The sequence below is a fragment of the Clupea harengus genome, chromosome 5, assembly GCF_900700415.2.
Source record: "Clupea harengus chromosome 5, Ch_v2.0.2, whole genome shotgun sequence".
In the NCBI taxonomy this organism is placed as follows: domain Eukaryota; kingdom Metazoa; phylum Chordata; class Actinopteri; order Clupeiformes; family Clupeidae; genus Clupea; species Clupea harengus.
The window spans coordinates 19464462-19476961 of NC_045156.1; the positions used below are offsets into that span (position 1 = coordinate 19464462).

General features: G+C 49.1%; 1 protein-coding gene across 1 annotated transcript in view; it reads right to left on the minus strand.

The window, feature by feature from the left end:
• The window catches only part of LOC105901848 (plexin-A1), a 67863-nt gene that overhangs the window by 52859 nt on the left and 2504 nt on the right, over nt 1-12500 (minus strand). The window contains exon 2 of the mRNA XM_031568007.2: nt 1796-1996. Within this exon, the coding sequence (XP_031423867.1) occupies nt 1796-1996 (201 nt within the window). The remainder of the gene's footprint in view (nt 1-1795; nt 1997-12500) is intronic.

The following is a 12500-nucleotide window of genomic DNA, read 5'->3' on the forward strand; positions in this document are numbered from 1 at the left end:
CTCCCTCAGCACATACACACACACACACACCTTCAACACATAGCCACACACACACCTTCAACACACAGACACACACACATTCAACACAGAGACACACACACCAGTGGGGTGTACTGCCCAGTATCCCACCAAAAATCTATTTTTCATATTAATCATCGGCAAGCGCTCTGCAACATGAGTGTGCTTCATGTAAACCAATAACGGCGGCGTCTCATCTGGCCCACACCGGTGTCTGTGGCACATCTCACCACGATCTGGTTGCCCCTGTAAGGCACACTGCCAGATCGTGTATCGCCACCCCGGTACACCGTAGACAAGTGTGTACCACCGACCCCCTCAGCTCAGTGGTCCTACGTAAGGGATCAGGTTACGGCCAGAGGCTGATGTCAGGGCTGTTGATGGGGAACAGGGAGCTGAACTCAGGGGGGGACGGGGTGAGCGGGAAGGGGGGGTGGGGTGGGGGGGGGGGCGGAGGGGGGGACCACCCACACTGCAGGGGCAGGGGTGGGCTACAGCTGACTTTCCACTGGGCTCTGCTGCTGACCACATGTCCGAGTGTGTGTGATGTCATCACCCGTGACTAAGTTGTGCCCGCGGGTGAGAGCTAAGGTCTGTGTAAGGTGTTTGAAAGTGTGTGTGTGTGTGTGTGTGTGTGTGTGTGTGTGTGTGTGTGTGTGTGTGTGTGTGTGTGTGTGTGTGTGTGTCAGTGCCCCCAGGATTTTATGATTTTTTTTTTGTGTGACGTATTGCAATCACAAATCTAGTGATTTTTGTTTCTCTTTAAACCCCCCTTGAACTGTACATAACCTACAAAAACACATTAATGATATACTGTATGTATATATATATATATATATGTGTCTGATTTCTATTTCTCTCTTTAATTATATTATATATTTAATATTTTTTGCAATAGTATTTTTTGTGTGTTTGTGTTCTTATGTCTTTATTTCATACAATCCCAACTTTGAGAACTTTCACCGCCATACTTATAAGGTAATTTCATCCGTACTAGAATGTTATTGAAATCAAGCTGAAATAAAATGTCATGCCTTGGTTTGAACCTCTGAACTCTATTCCAAAATCACAAGGGAACTGTATCATAATCCTGTATCAAAATCATCAAAATGTGTTCATCATTCCCTGCCTAAATTCGCCAATATTCTACTCATTCATATTACCCTTCAATAGGCCCATGCATGAATTCAGGAACGGGCTTTTATTTTGAAATGCCATCTGTGCAAAACGAACGGCTGAGGAGACAACAATAGGCCTTAAGTTGTATATAATGTTCAAACACTATTTGCAATTTCACTGAATACAAGGTACAGTTATAGATACAGCTATGCTGTGAACGTCAAGCGAATGTCTAATACCAAGATAATGTCACTGTGGTTATCAAGTGAGACATTATCAATATAAAGGCTTATTTTGTGTCTCTGTGTGTGTGTGTGTGTGTGTGCATATGTGCGTGTACATGTGCGTGCGCATGTGTGTGTGTGAGATTGTGTGTATGTGTGTTTATGTCTCTGTGGGTGTGTGTGGTTTTGGTTATAACGAGAGTGTTCTGGCCTTGACAACTGAAGATGTTAAGCAGGAATGCTATGAGTCATTGCATACACTGTATGACTCTCTCCCTGTGTGTGTTTGTGTCTATGAGTGTGTGTCTATGTGTGTGCCTATGAGTGTGTGTCTATGTGTGTGTGCCGGAGCCCCCGTGTGTGTGTGTGTGTGTGTGTGTGTGTGTGTGTGTGTGTGTGTGTGTGTGTGTGTGTGTGTTTTTGTTTGCACTCACGGTGGTCTTCTGGCACTGGATGCTGGAGCTGTTGAAGCGCAGGGCGGTGACGCTGTGGGTCTCGCCCTGGATATGGAAGATGCACTCGTAGTTCCTCTGGCCAGACTGGGGCTGCGGCAGGTTGCGTGCGGCCAGCGTGATGGGTTTGGTCACCCCCACCGGGATGTAGATCTGGCTGGACGGGATGATCTGAGGACAGTCCTGAAGGATGGAAGGGGAGAGAGAGAAATTATCATTATTAATGTTGTGATTTGGCTACAGTATATATGGAAACAGTCATCACAACAAAGCCCATTTGATTTGAAGTGGATAGAGAGAGAAAGAGAGAGGAGAGAGAGAAAGAGAGAGAGAGAGGAAGAAAGAGAGAGGTGGCTTGTTATTTTGATGTAGTCAGGATGTTAAAGGAGCTGACACACACACACACACACACAAACAAACAGTGACACACACACGCACGTCTTATTTAAATACATATGAGCAGCTCAGCGCGGCTGACAAACAGTGGCATGTTTGTTCATCGGCTTTTTGCGTTTACCTACAGCAGATTAGACTTTGATTAGCCATCAATCAACAGGGATTAGCATATGAAAGCTGAGACACTCTTAACACACTTAATATACTACTACAATAGACAGGCACCGATAGACCGATAGAGAGCGAGCGAGCAAGCGCGTGCGAGAGAGAGAGAGAGAGAGAGAGAGGGACATGAATGAAAGAATAGAGAGATGATAAACACAGAAGGTATTAGCATGTCTTCCACCCGACAGCAGATATTGACTGGCCTCCCTAGCCAGCGACAGGGCCTTCATTCAGCCTGAACAGAACAGAGAAGGCAGGCAGACACCCACCTACCCACCTCTGCACTGCTAATGAGCAGATTAAACGCTGCTTTGTCCATATAGATGCTGCCACAGACAACTAATTAAGATCAACGCCATTTGTTAGCCTTTACCTTAGGCTTTCTCTTTCTCTCCCTCTCTCTCCTCTCTCTCTCTCTCTCTCTCCATCATTTTTATATAACCTTATTTATTTGCCATTTATCTTTCATGTGGTTGTGTTTTATGGGTGGATGTAAAACTGAGCTATGTATTATGCATAGACCCAATGAAAAGGTTTTCAAACTCAATTCCCTTTACGTTCTCTTCCTCCCTCCCTAATGACGCCGGCCAGGCAGAACACTCCGAGGCTCACGGGGTTCTTCAGTGGGGTGGGGTCCGACACCGTTATAAAACCCTGGAACAATCAACAGGCCACTACCAATCTTAAAACATGGGGAGAAAAAAAAAGAACTAAATTGGAACACAACTCTATTTTCCCCGCAGTGTGGGCTGTCCAAACTTTGAAATGTGAACGCACACTGCTGGCTCTGATAGCATGTTTATCCAGTGTTTGGGGACTACTTTTGAAAGCTGTTACAGTAAGGTTTTTTTTGTGTGTTTTTTTTTCCTAAATCTTTCCAGAAACCCTGTCTACATTCTGCCAGTATTATTCTGCAGTTGGCACTGACAAAAGTGATCTCAACATGACTCACTGTGTGTGTATATGTGTGTGTGCATGGGAGAGTGTGTGTGTGTGTGTGTGTGTGTGTGTGTGTGTGTGTGTGTGTGGGTGTGTGTGTGTGTACATGCGTGTGTTTATGTATGGGCACATCTGTGCGAATGCTGAGCCTCCGGAAGTTCCCGGGTGTCAGGTAAGCACTTTGCGCTGGAAACTGCTGCTTTAAGAGCCCCGTCTGGCTCACCGCAACTCTGATTGGTCAGCGCTCCTCTACCCACAAACCACCTCGCTAAACCCTTGAAGTGGCGCCCGGATTAAAAGCAGCCGCAACCACTTTTGTTGGCTATTCAGTGGGTGTGGCTGCACCATATGCGCTCTGTAAATGTGTGTGTGTGTCTGAGCGAAAGTTTCAGAGAAAATAATACGCAGGAAAGAAACGATGACTAACAAACACTCATTCGTTTTTGTCTGAGACGGGAACCCTGATCTCACCATCCTTCTCACCATTGGTGTGGTGAACCCCCCCCCCCCCCAGAATGATTTACAGAACCGTGAGAGGCTGCCTTCACACTGGAGCAGAGGCCATCAGGCTAAAATGGGGAGAAGTTGCGGGCCATGACATGAGTTTATGTTTGAGAGGCTGACAAGGAGCAGGGGCAAAACAGGCCAAAGATACGGTAGCAAGGCAAGGGGGGGGGGTCACCTTCCCTCCCACAGGGGTCTCCAACACAACATGGCCGCCTCAGTCCGAGCTGAAGCAGCTAAAAGGTAGGCAGAGAGAAACAGCACGAGAGAGAGAAAGATAGAGAGACAAACAGAGAAAACAGAGGGAGAGAGAGAGACAACAGAAAAAACAGGGAGAGTCTGTGTGTCTGTGTGTGTGTGTGTGTGTGAGTGTGTGTGAGAGAGAGAGAGAGTAAAGATAGGGAGGAGAGAAAACAAATAGCTGATGGTGCAAACGAGCTGCCAGAGAAAGAAGGCCAAACCCAGACAAACATGTGTAAACTAACTCACAGGCACACATCCAACTCTCCTCTCTACTCTACTCTACCTCCCGGGATAAGAGCGAGTGCTTCCCTCCAAACCAGACCCAGGGCTCTGCCGCCAGGCGCCATCTTGCCCGCGGGAGGCTGAGGAGGAGGAGGAGCTGGAGGACTAGGGAGGCTTCATTTTGTAAGTCTTGCTAATTGAGGAGAAATCACATAAATCCACGAACCGTTGTTCACCCCGCTTCTTCGCTTAATTATGCTGGCGGCTGAGGAGACGGCGCTAACCTTTAGGCCCAGCAAAAAGCTGCTGGAGACAAGTGTGTGTGAGTGTGTGTGTGTGTGTGTGTGTGTGTGTGTGTGTGTGGAGGGGAAGCCGGAGGCTGAGCTGACTGGACTTTCAAACGAAAGGAGTGCACACCCAAGTCCAGGTGCTCGCCCTCTCTCTTCCTCACTCTCACACACACACACACACACACACACACACACACACACACACACACACACACACACACACACACACACACACACACACACACACACACACACACACACACACACACACACACACACACATTTCTCTCCCTCGTTCTCTGTCTGTCTATCACTCCCACTCCCTCGGAGTCTCTCTCTTTCATCAGCTCCATTTCAGCTTTAATTTAATCCTTTATCAGCTCGGCATCGCCGGCTGCCATGTTGGTCAAACAATACAAGTGTCCGGCGGATCAGATAAGCCCCATTCTACAGGGGCGGTCAAAACACCTTTTAATTCCCCCAGACACCTGCAGACAAGGGTTGAGTGTGTTACACCGTCAGAGAGAGAATGAGTGGAAGACGGAGAGAGAGAGGGGAGGGGTGAGAGAAAGAAATGAAAAGAGGGGAGAGATTCAAACAGATACAGGCTCGGGGAAGGCATGAATAAAACAGGGGGGATTAAAGGCTGCGAGAGAAGACAGAAAATATATAAATAAAAGCTTCAAAAAGCAAAACATTATGCATACATAATGAAGAGCCTGTCTGGACACAGCACATTTTCGCTCCTGTTTTATTCTTTTTTTTTTTTCTATTTCCCCGAGTTGTTAAGATCAAATTCATCCATAATTAATTTCACAACTGATGTGTGGAATTTAGATAAGGCCCTCGGAAAAGAAAGACAAAACAAACAAAAAAGGGGGGGGAAAAACACAATTATTAAATGAAGGGAGCAGGGAGACGGCTCTACCTGTACAAAACAAACTGATCCAGGAACAGGAGAGAGCCAGGAGAGAAGGAACAGAAAAAAAAGAGAAGAGCACAATGAATGTGATTTGACTGGGTTTCAGAAGGCGACGTGTCGTGGCGAAACCCTCTTGTACGCTTTCATGGAAGTCTCTTGTCGTATGCTTTTTGTCTGTTGCGGTCCTGAACAGGGCATCTCACTTTGGTGTGTTCACTTGCTCTGGTTCCTGTATTAAACGGATCCAAAAGGCAAGGCCCTATGTGAGTGACTTAAAGTCCTCCAAGAGGTTAATGCGATTTGACTTCAAGGAGGAAGAGAACTTCAAATACGAAGAAAATAAGGTTTAAAGTTTAAAGAACTTGCTCGTGGCTCTTGGCAAGGAAGCCTTTAGTCAAAGAGTGTTCGAACGGCGCTGAACTGAGTCAGATGCTGTGGACTCTCCGAAGGCTTCATCAGGAGGAGCTGAAAGCGTTTAGGGTCGTTCCTCAGAGCTTCCCCACAGCACACACAAGCAGGAGGAGCAGGTCCCGGAGAGACCCGGAAATCCCCAACGTGTTAACCCCTCTCACAGACACACACACACACACACACTCACTTCACACTCAATGTGTCTTGCTGCTTGACAGCCAAATGGACGGTAATGGAGCAGCAGAGAACGTGGAAAAAGAAAAGAGCAAAACAAAAACGGAAAAAAAAACAAGAAAAAAATAGAAAACACTTGTGTGTTCTTGTGTTCCCACCCTCTCGCCATCTCACCATCCCTCCCTTTTCATGTTCTCCCTGGCAGGTTCTATTTGCTGGAACAGCTGAGGCAAGCTCATTAAGAGGAGATGTTCTGCCACTCCACAGCAGACGGAGGAACAGAGAGAGGGAGAGAGAGAGAGGAAGAAGAGGGAGAGAGAGGAGGAAGAGGGAGAGAGAGTATGAGAGTGCATGGAAGACACAAGAAATAGAAAAATAGATAGAGAGAGAGAGAGAGAGAGAGAGGGGGGGGGGGGAGAGAGGGGGCGAGAGAAGCGGTTCCAGGGGAGAGGATCTGGGATTCAATTTAGGGGAACCATAAAACATGAGACCCTGGGACCGCTACATTGATATGGGCCAGGCAAATGAATGGAGAGAGTGATGCTGAGCGACAGAGGGAGGCGGCGAGAAGCTAAAGTGTAGGGGAGAGAGATGAATTAGGGCACAAACCGAAGGAAGGATGAATCGAAAGTTAGACGAGAGGGAGAGAGAGAGAGAGAGAGAACGAGCACAAAAAGACAACGAGACAAGCTTTCATAAGACTGAAAAGTGAGAGAGTTGGGCTTCCTCCTGAAGAATGGTGTAAGAAGTTACATCAGTTTGGAAATGCCCCACAGTGTTTATATGCGTGTGTGTGTGTGTGTGTTTGTGCGTGTGTGTGTGTGTGTGTTTGTGCGTGCGTGTGCGTGTGCGTGTGCGGGCTCTGTGATTAAATCGGTTCAAATCTCCCCGTGCTTACAGAGAGAGAGCGTTCCTAAAGTTAGTGCTGAACATACATCTGCCTTCTATAATTCATGTTGCGGCAGTGAGAGAAAGGCAACCTGGCTGACATGCACACACTCCAACTCCTCCACAAGTGACTGTGCGTTTCTACAAACACACACACACACACACACACACACACACACACACACACACACACACACATAACAACACACACACACACACACACACACACACACACCACAGACCCCCTCACTCCACTGCCAGGAATTTCCGGCCGGTGGAAAAATCACCCTGACTCAGCTGAGAGCTAGTAGATGGACCATGGTGTGTGTGTGTGTGTGTGTGTGTGTGTGTGTGTGTGTGTGTGTGTGTGGGGGTGATGTGATTAAATTAGCACAAGCAGACAGTTCAAATCTCCCCATGCTCACAGATGTCATAACGATGACACCACTAATTCACGGAAGTCATTTCTCTGTGAATGTTTCATTATCTGATCCAACGGTGCTTAATAATTTACAGGGGAGTTGGAGGCTTTCGGTTGGGGGTGTGGGTGGAGGTGTGGAGTGTGGGTGGAGTTGCTCTCGTGGGTTGAGCTTTAAGGTTGATGAACAACTGTTTGGGAGAGGTTGATGCATCATGGATGACAGACAAAATCTATTGGGGGCATTTTCAGTAAAATGAACAAATATATTTTTTTTCTGGGCAATGGAGAGATACAGGGATACACAGGCCTGCTGGTAACCTAAGGCACTGCTGCCAACCTTTTCTCACGCTCTCCCTGTTAAATGATCTCTTTAGAATCCCCCTCTCCTCTCCTATCCTCTCCTCCCTCTCTGTCCTCTCTTCTCCTCCCTTTCTCCACACGTTGCTGTCCTCCATTATCCTTTTTTAACCCAAAAACATCCCCATGTCTCCCCATGTCTTCCTCCTCCCGTTCATCTCTCGTATCTCTCCCTCGCTCCATCTTTCCCTCTATCTCTCTCTGTCTGATTCTCTCCCTCCCAGAGATGCAATATTCATCTGCGAGCTCCATTAGGCAGGCGAGCAGAGGCAGCTGGAAATGAAGATTTAATCCTGTTTGAATAATTAAACCTGTGGATCAGTGACAGCCTGCTCTCCCTGCGCCTTCACCACGCCAAGAGAGGGAGAGAGGGAGGGAAGAGAAGATATGGCGGGGAGGAGAGAGAGAGAGAGGGAGAGAGAGGGAGAGGAGACGAAAGGAGAGAGGGGATGGTGACAGGAAATGGAAGTGTGGGAAGATCTGAGTTACAGGAAGCCAGAGAAAGATTGACTATGGAAACGGAAGGTAGAAAGAAGAGAGAGAAAGAGAGTCAGGGGAAGACGAAGATAGACAGAAATAGAAAGCCAAACAGAGAGAAAGAGAGGAGGAAGGGGGGGGAGAGAAAAATAGAAGAGAGAGGGGGAGGAAAAACAAGAGCAGAAGAGGAGAGGAGAGGAGAGGAGAGGAGAGGAGAGGAGAGCGGAGCCGTTTGCATACTGATGCGGCGGGCGCAGCAGGAGAGACCTGTGTGTAACCCGGGAGGCACAAGGCTTCAGCGAGACTGCAGCGAGGCCGCCATTGGCTCTTAATTAACGTGTCTGTTCATTAATTAATCTGAGGGATGGCACGCAGCTCAGGCCTCACGGGGGGGCTGCCTGCTGAATGTGTGTGTGTGTGTGTGTGTGTGTGTGTGTGTGTGTGTGGAGAGGGGGTGACTTTGAGGTCACGTGACACTGCGGTCGAGCCCTTGATATACGGATGAGGATGCCAGCCTGCAGAGTCACGAAGAGAGAGGGGAAAAGGTAACGAGGGAGAGGCGCTAGAAAACAGACAAGGGTGGGAAAAGGAAGGAGGGAAAGAGGAGAGGAGAGGAAAGGAGAGGGAGTACAGAGATAACAGAGGGGAGGACGGGAGAGAGCGAACGAGAGCAAGGGCGTGTGAGAAAACAAGAGACAGCCCAACATCCTTAGCTGTTAGCCCAATGATGGAGGGCTCCATCGGGATCACTGGATCACATCACAAAGACTGGATAACAAAGGTAAAAAGAGAACCCCTTAAAGGGATGAGATGAGAGATACGGTCCTGGAGGACAGGTTGTAAAATCAGGCTGGGGAGGGATCCCTGGCCGGCCTCCAGCTGCAGTCAGCGCGCCAGACCGCATCTCACCACAGGAAGGAATGCAGCCTCCGAGTCCTCCCCGAGTCACATAGTTCTGTCTTTAACTAGTTTAGGGCCGCTGTGGAGGACTGGGCCCAGCGGGTGGAGGCAGGGCCCAGTGAGGATGAACTCAAAGGGTGGTGGTGGTGGGGGGGGGTGGGGGGGGGTGGAGGAGCGAGCGCCGGTTGTGAAGGAGAGCTTTGTGGAAGCGCTCCAAATCGAGTCTAAGTTCTGATGATTAGATCAGCCGGAGAACAACGTCGGCCAGTCCTGCCAGTTTCCGGAATGTGCTCTGGAAGGTTCCGGGAAAAACTGGGGAGGCAGAGAGTCCTGTGACGATCATGCGGTGTCAATCAAAGTGTGTGTGTGTGTGTGTGTGTGTGTGTGTGTGTGTGTGTGTGTGTGTGTGTGTGTGTGTGTGTGTGTGTGTGTGTGTGTGTGTGTGTGTGTGTGTGTGTGTGTCGCCTCAAAGGCAATCGGTCATGGTCAACAAGCTCTCCAGTTGGCTTTGCCTCAGAGCGGCAAGCTTCCACCAAACGCCTTCGTTTCCTCTCCTTGTATTTCTCTCCGCCTTTCTCCATCTCTCTCTCCATCCCCCTCTTTCTTCCCCTCCTCTCCTCTTTTCTCCACTCCTGCCTCCTTCTCCTCGTTAGAATAGTCACGGTCCAACTGGCACAGCACAGAGCAGTTCCTTAAACATCCCTCTCATTTGCAACTGCCTCTTTCCTTTCATTCCTCTCTCTCATTCTCTTGCTCCCTCCATCCCTTCCTCCATCGTTTCCCCCCTGCTGTAGCCCATTTTGGGAAAGCTAAATTGCGTCATTCCCATCCTGTAATCCCGGCTCCGCTCTTCCTGCCAGCGCACTTTTCCTCATTTCACTTCTTTTTCATTGATTTCTTCCCTCCTTTTTTCTTCTCCTTCACTCCTTTCTCTTCACATCTGGAGTCAATTAGAGGCCCGGTGACAGGCTTTGGTTTCCTCTGGAGCTGTGCGGGCCCTAGAAAAGCAGAATTACGGGGATTCCCAAGGGGCAACAGGGGAGTGGGTGGAGAGGAGTGCTCTCCCTCCCTCTCTCTCTCTCTCTCTCTCTCTCTCTCTCTCTCCATCTCTTTCTCTCTCCATCTCTTTCTCTCTCTATCTCCATCTCTATACCTCTATCTCTCTCTCTCTCTCTCTCTCTCTCTCTCTCTCTCTCTCTCTCCATCTCTTTCTCTTGGATTTGATCTGCCTCTCACGCATACCATCTCCTCTCCTCTCCTCTCGTCTTCCGCGCCACTCATATTTTATTCACTATGCCGCCGACTACTGTTAACGAAATGGGTTGTGAGGTGGGATGGGGGGGTGGGGGGTGAGGGGGGGGTTCTGGGGCAGAAAAGAGAAAATTGGAGAGTTGCTCTGTCACTGGGATCTAGATTTTAATTAGCTCTAATAGGATGAATCGGATCAGCAGCCACTTTTATCATCCCCCACTTTTCTCTATCTCCCTCTTTCTCTGCAGCAGCGGCTTCACAGGCGCGTTGGAGGGTTGGCTGAAACAGCCCAACTAACAGCTCCCCCCCCCCCCCCCCCCCGACTAGTGAGGCTTGCGAGGGATGTGGGAGCCAAGACTGGCAGACGGGCATATTCTATCCCTCCCTTCTTCTCTCTCTCTCTCTCTATTTGCCTTCCTTCCTCCCTCCCTCGCCTCTCTTTCTCTCTTTCCGCCTGCCTGCCCTCTGGCCCTTCTGTGTAGGCTCTGCCTCTTGCAGATAAGACCCAGACACAAGCACACACACACACTCTCAGACACACACACACACACACACTCACACAGACACTACATACACACACAAATGGACAAACACAACCGTGGTCTTTCATGGGCAGCGAAACACACACATATACACATGCTGGCCCTGAAGACACAGCCCACAGATCCACAGGGGGTGTTCTCCTCTCTCATCCTCCCTTCTTCTACTCATTCTTCCATCCATCTATCCCCCCTCTGTGGTGTGTGTGTGTGTGTGTGTGTGTGTGTGTGTGTGTGTGTGTGTGTGTGTGTGTGTGTGTGTGTGTGTGTGTGTGTGCGTGCGTGCGTGCGTGCAAGACCCAAGAAAGTTCACAGCCCAAAGATGTCATACGTTCCCCCACAAAAACCCCATGCCCCGCCGAGTGAGGCCTTCTACTGGGCAGCGCTTCACCTATGGCTTGGGGATCCACACCACACAGACCTGCACTCTTTCCCCTCCCACTGTCTTCCTGAAGACAGATAAGGAAATGCAGGAACAGGAAGAGGTGCAGGTTTGGTGAAGACTCACACACACACACACACACACACACACACACACACTGGACACAGTGGGGATCTACAGAGCACCACGTGGCTCTGGCAGTTCTACCAGGGTCCATATCAACAGCACGATCACTACAACCGCTCTCTGCTTACCCGCACCTCTCCTTATCTCATCCTCCATTCAGCTGACATGGGAGGAGGACAAGGGGAGAAATGTCCCCCCCCCCTCTAAATGTCTCTCTCCCTCTCTCTCTGTCTCCTCTCCCCTCCGCTCCCTCCCACCCTGTCACTGTTTCAATAGTTATTTCTGACCAATTCATATTCCTATATGTCTTGACACTGTGATTAGACGTAGTGCACATTCTCCGGAATGGAAAAAAAACAAACAAACAGATGTATTCTGTATGTTTTTGCAGCTAGTCCTGTGACTGTAAGGCGCTGTAAAGGTATCGCACCTGAACCAATTATAGATGTCGCGATAGCACTGTTGCCACTCTTTGTTGATGGGGGAGAACCTGTGCGTTGTCATAGTAACCTGCAGCGGAGCTAGAGGGGGGTGGGTGGAGTGGGGGCACACACGGGAGGACGTGAACGGAACTCTGATGGGGGGATTATTGATATGAAGATGGAGGAGAGAAAAAGCGAGAGTGTGGGAGCGTGCCTCTCTAAATGGCAGCCACATTTAACTGGGCCATAAGGACGAGTTGAAGGAGCCACAAGCAGGCGTGATATTTATGTTTGGGCTCCAGATTGGGGGATCGCGGTGGGCCCGTGGGCAGGCGGCGAAACGTTGGGGCAAGTCAAGCCAACTCCTGCATTTGATTAGCAGTATTTGTCCAGTCCCCTTTAAAACGCTTAGATGGATCAGGTAGATAACGTGAGAAATCTCTCTTGGGCTGATCCCAAGAAGAAAAAAAAAAGCCTAGACAAGAGTCACAGATGGAAGAAATGAATCAACAAATTAAGGAAAGGTTGAGGATGTAGAGTGTTGAGGCTTATGCGTGGTGAGTGAGTGTGCGGATGCGATCGGCTGCCGTTCTACCAGGGAAATAACAAGCGTGGAAGCAGACAGATGATCTGAACCACACACACCACGGAGAGTTTG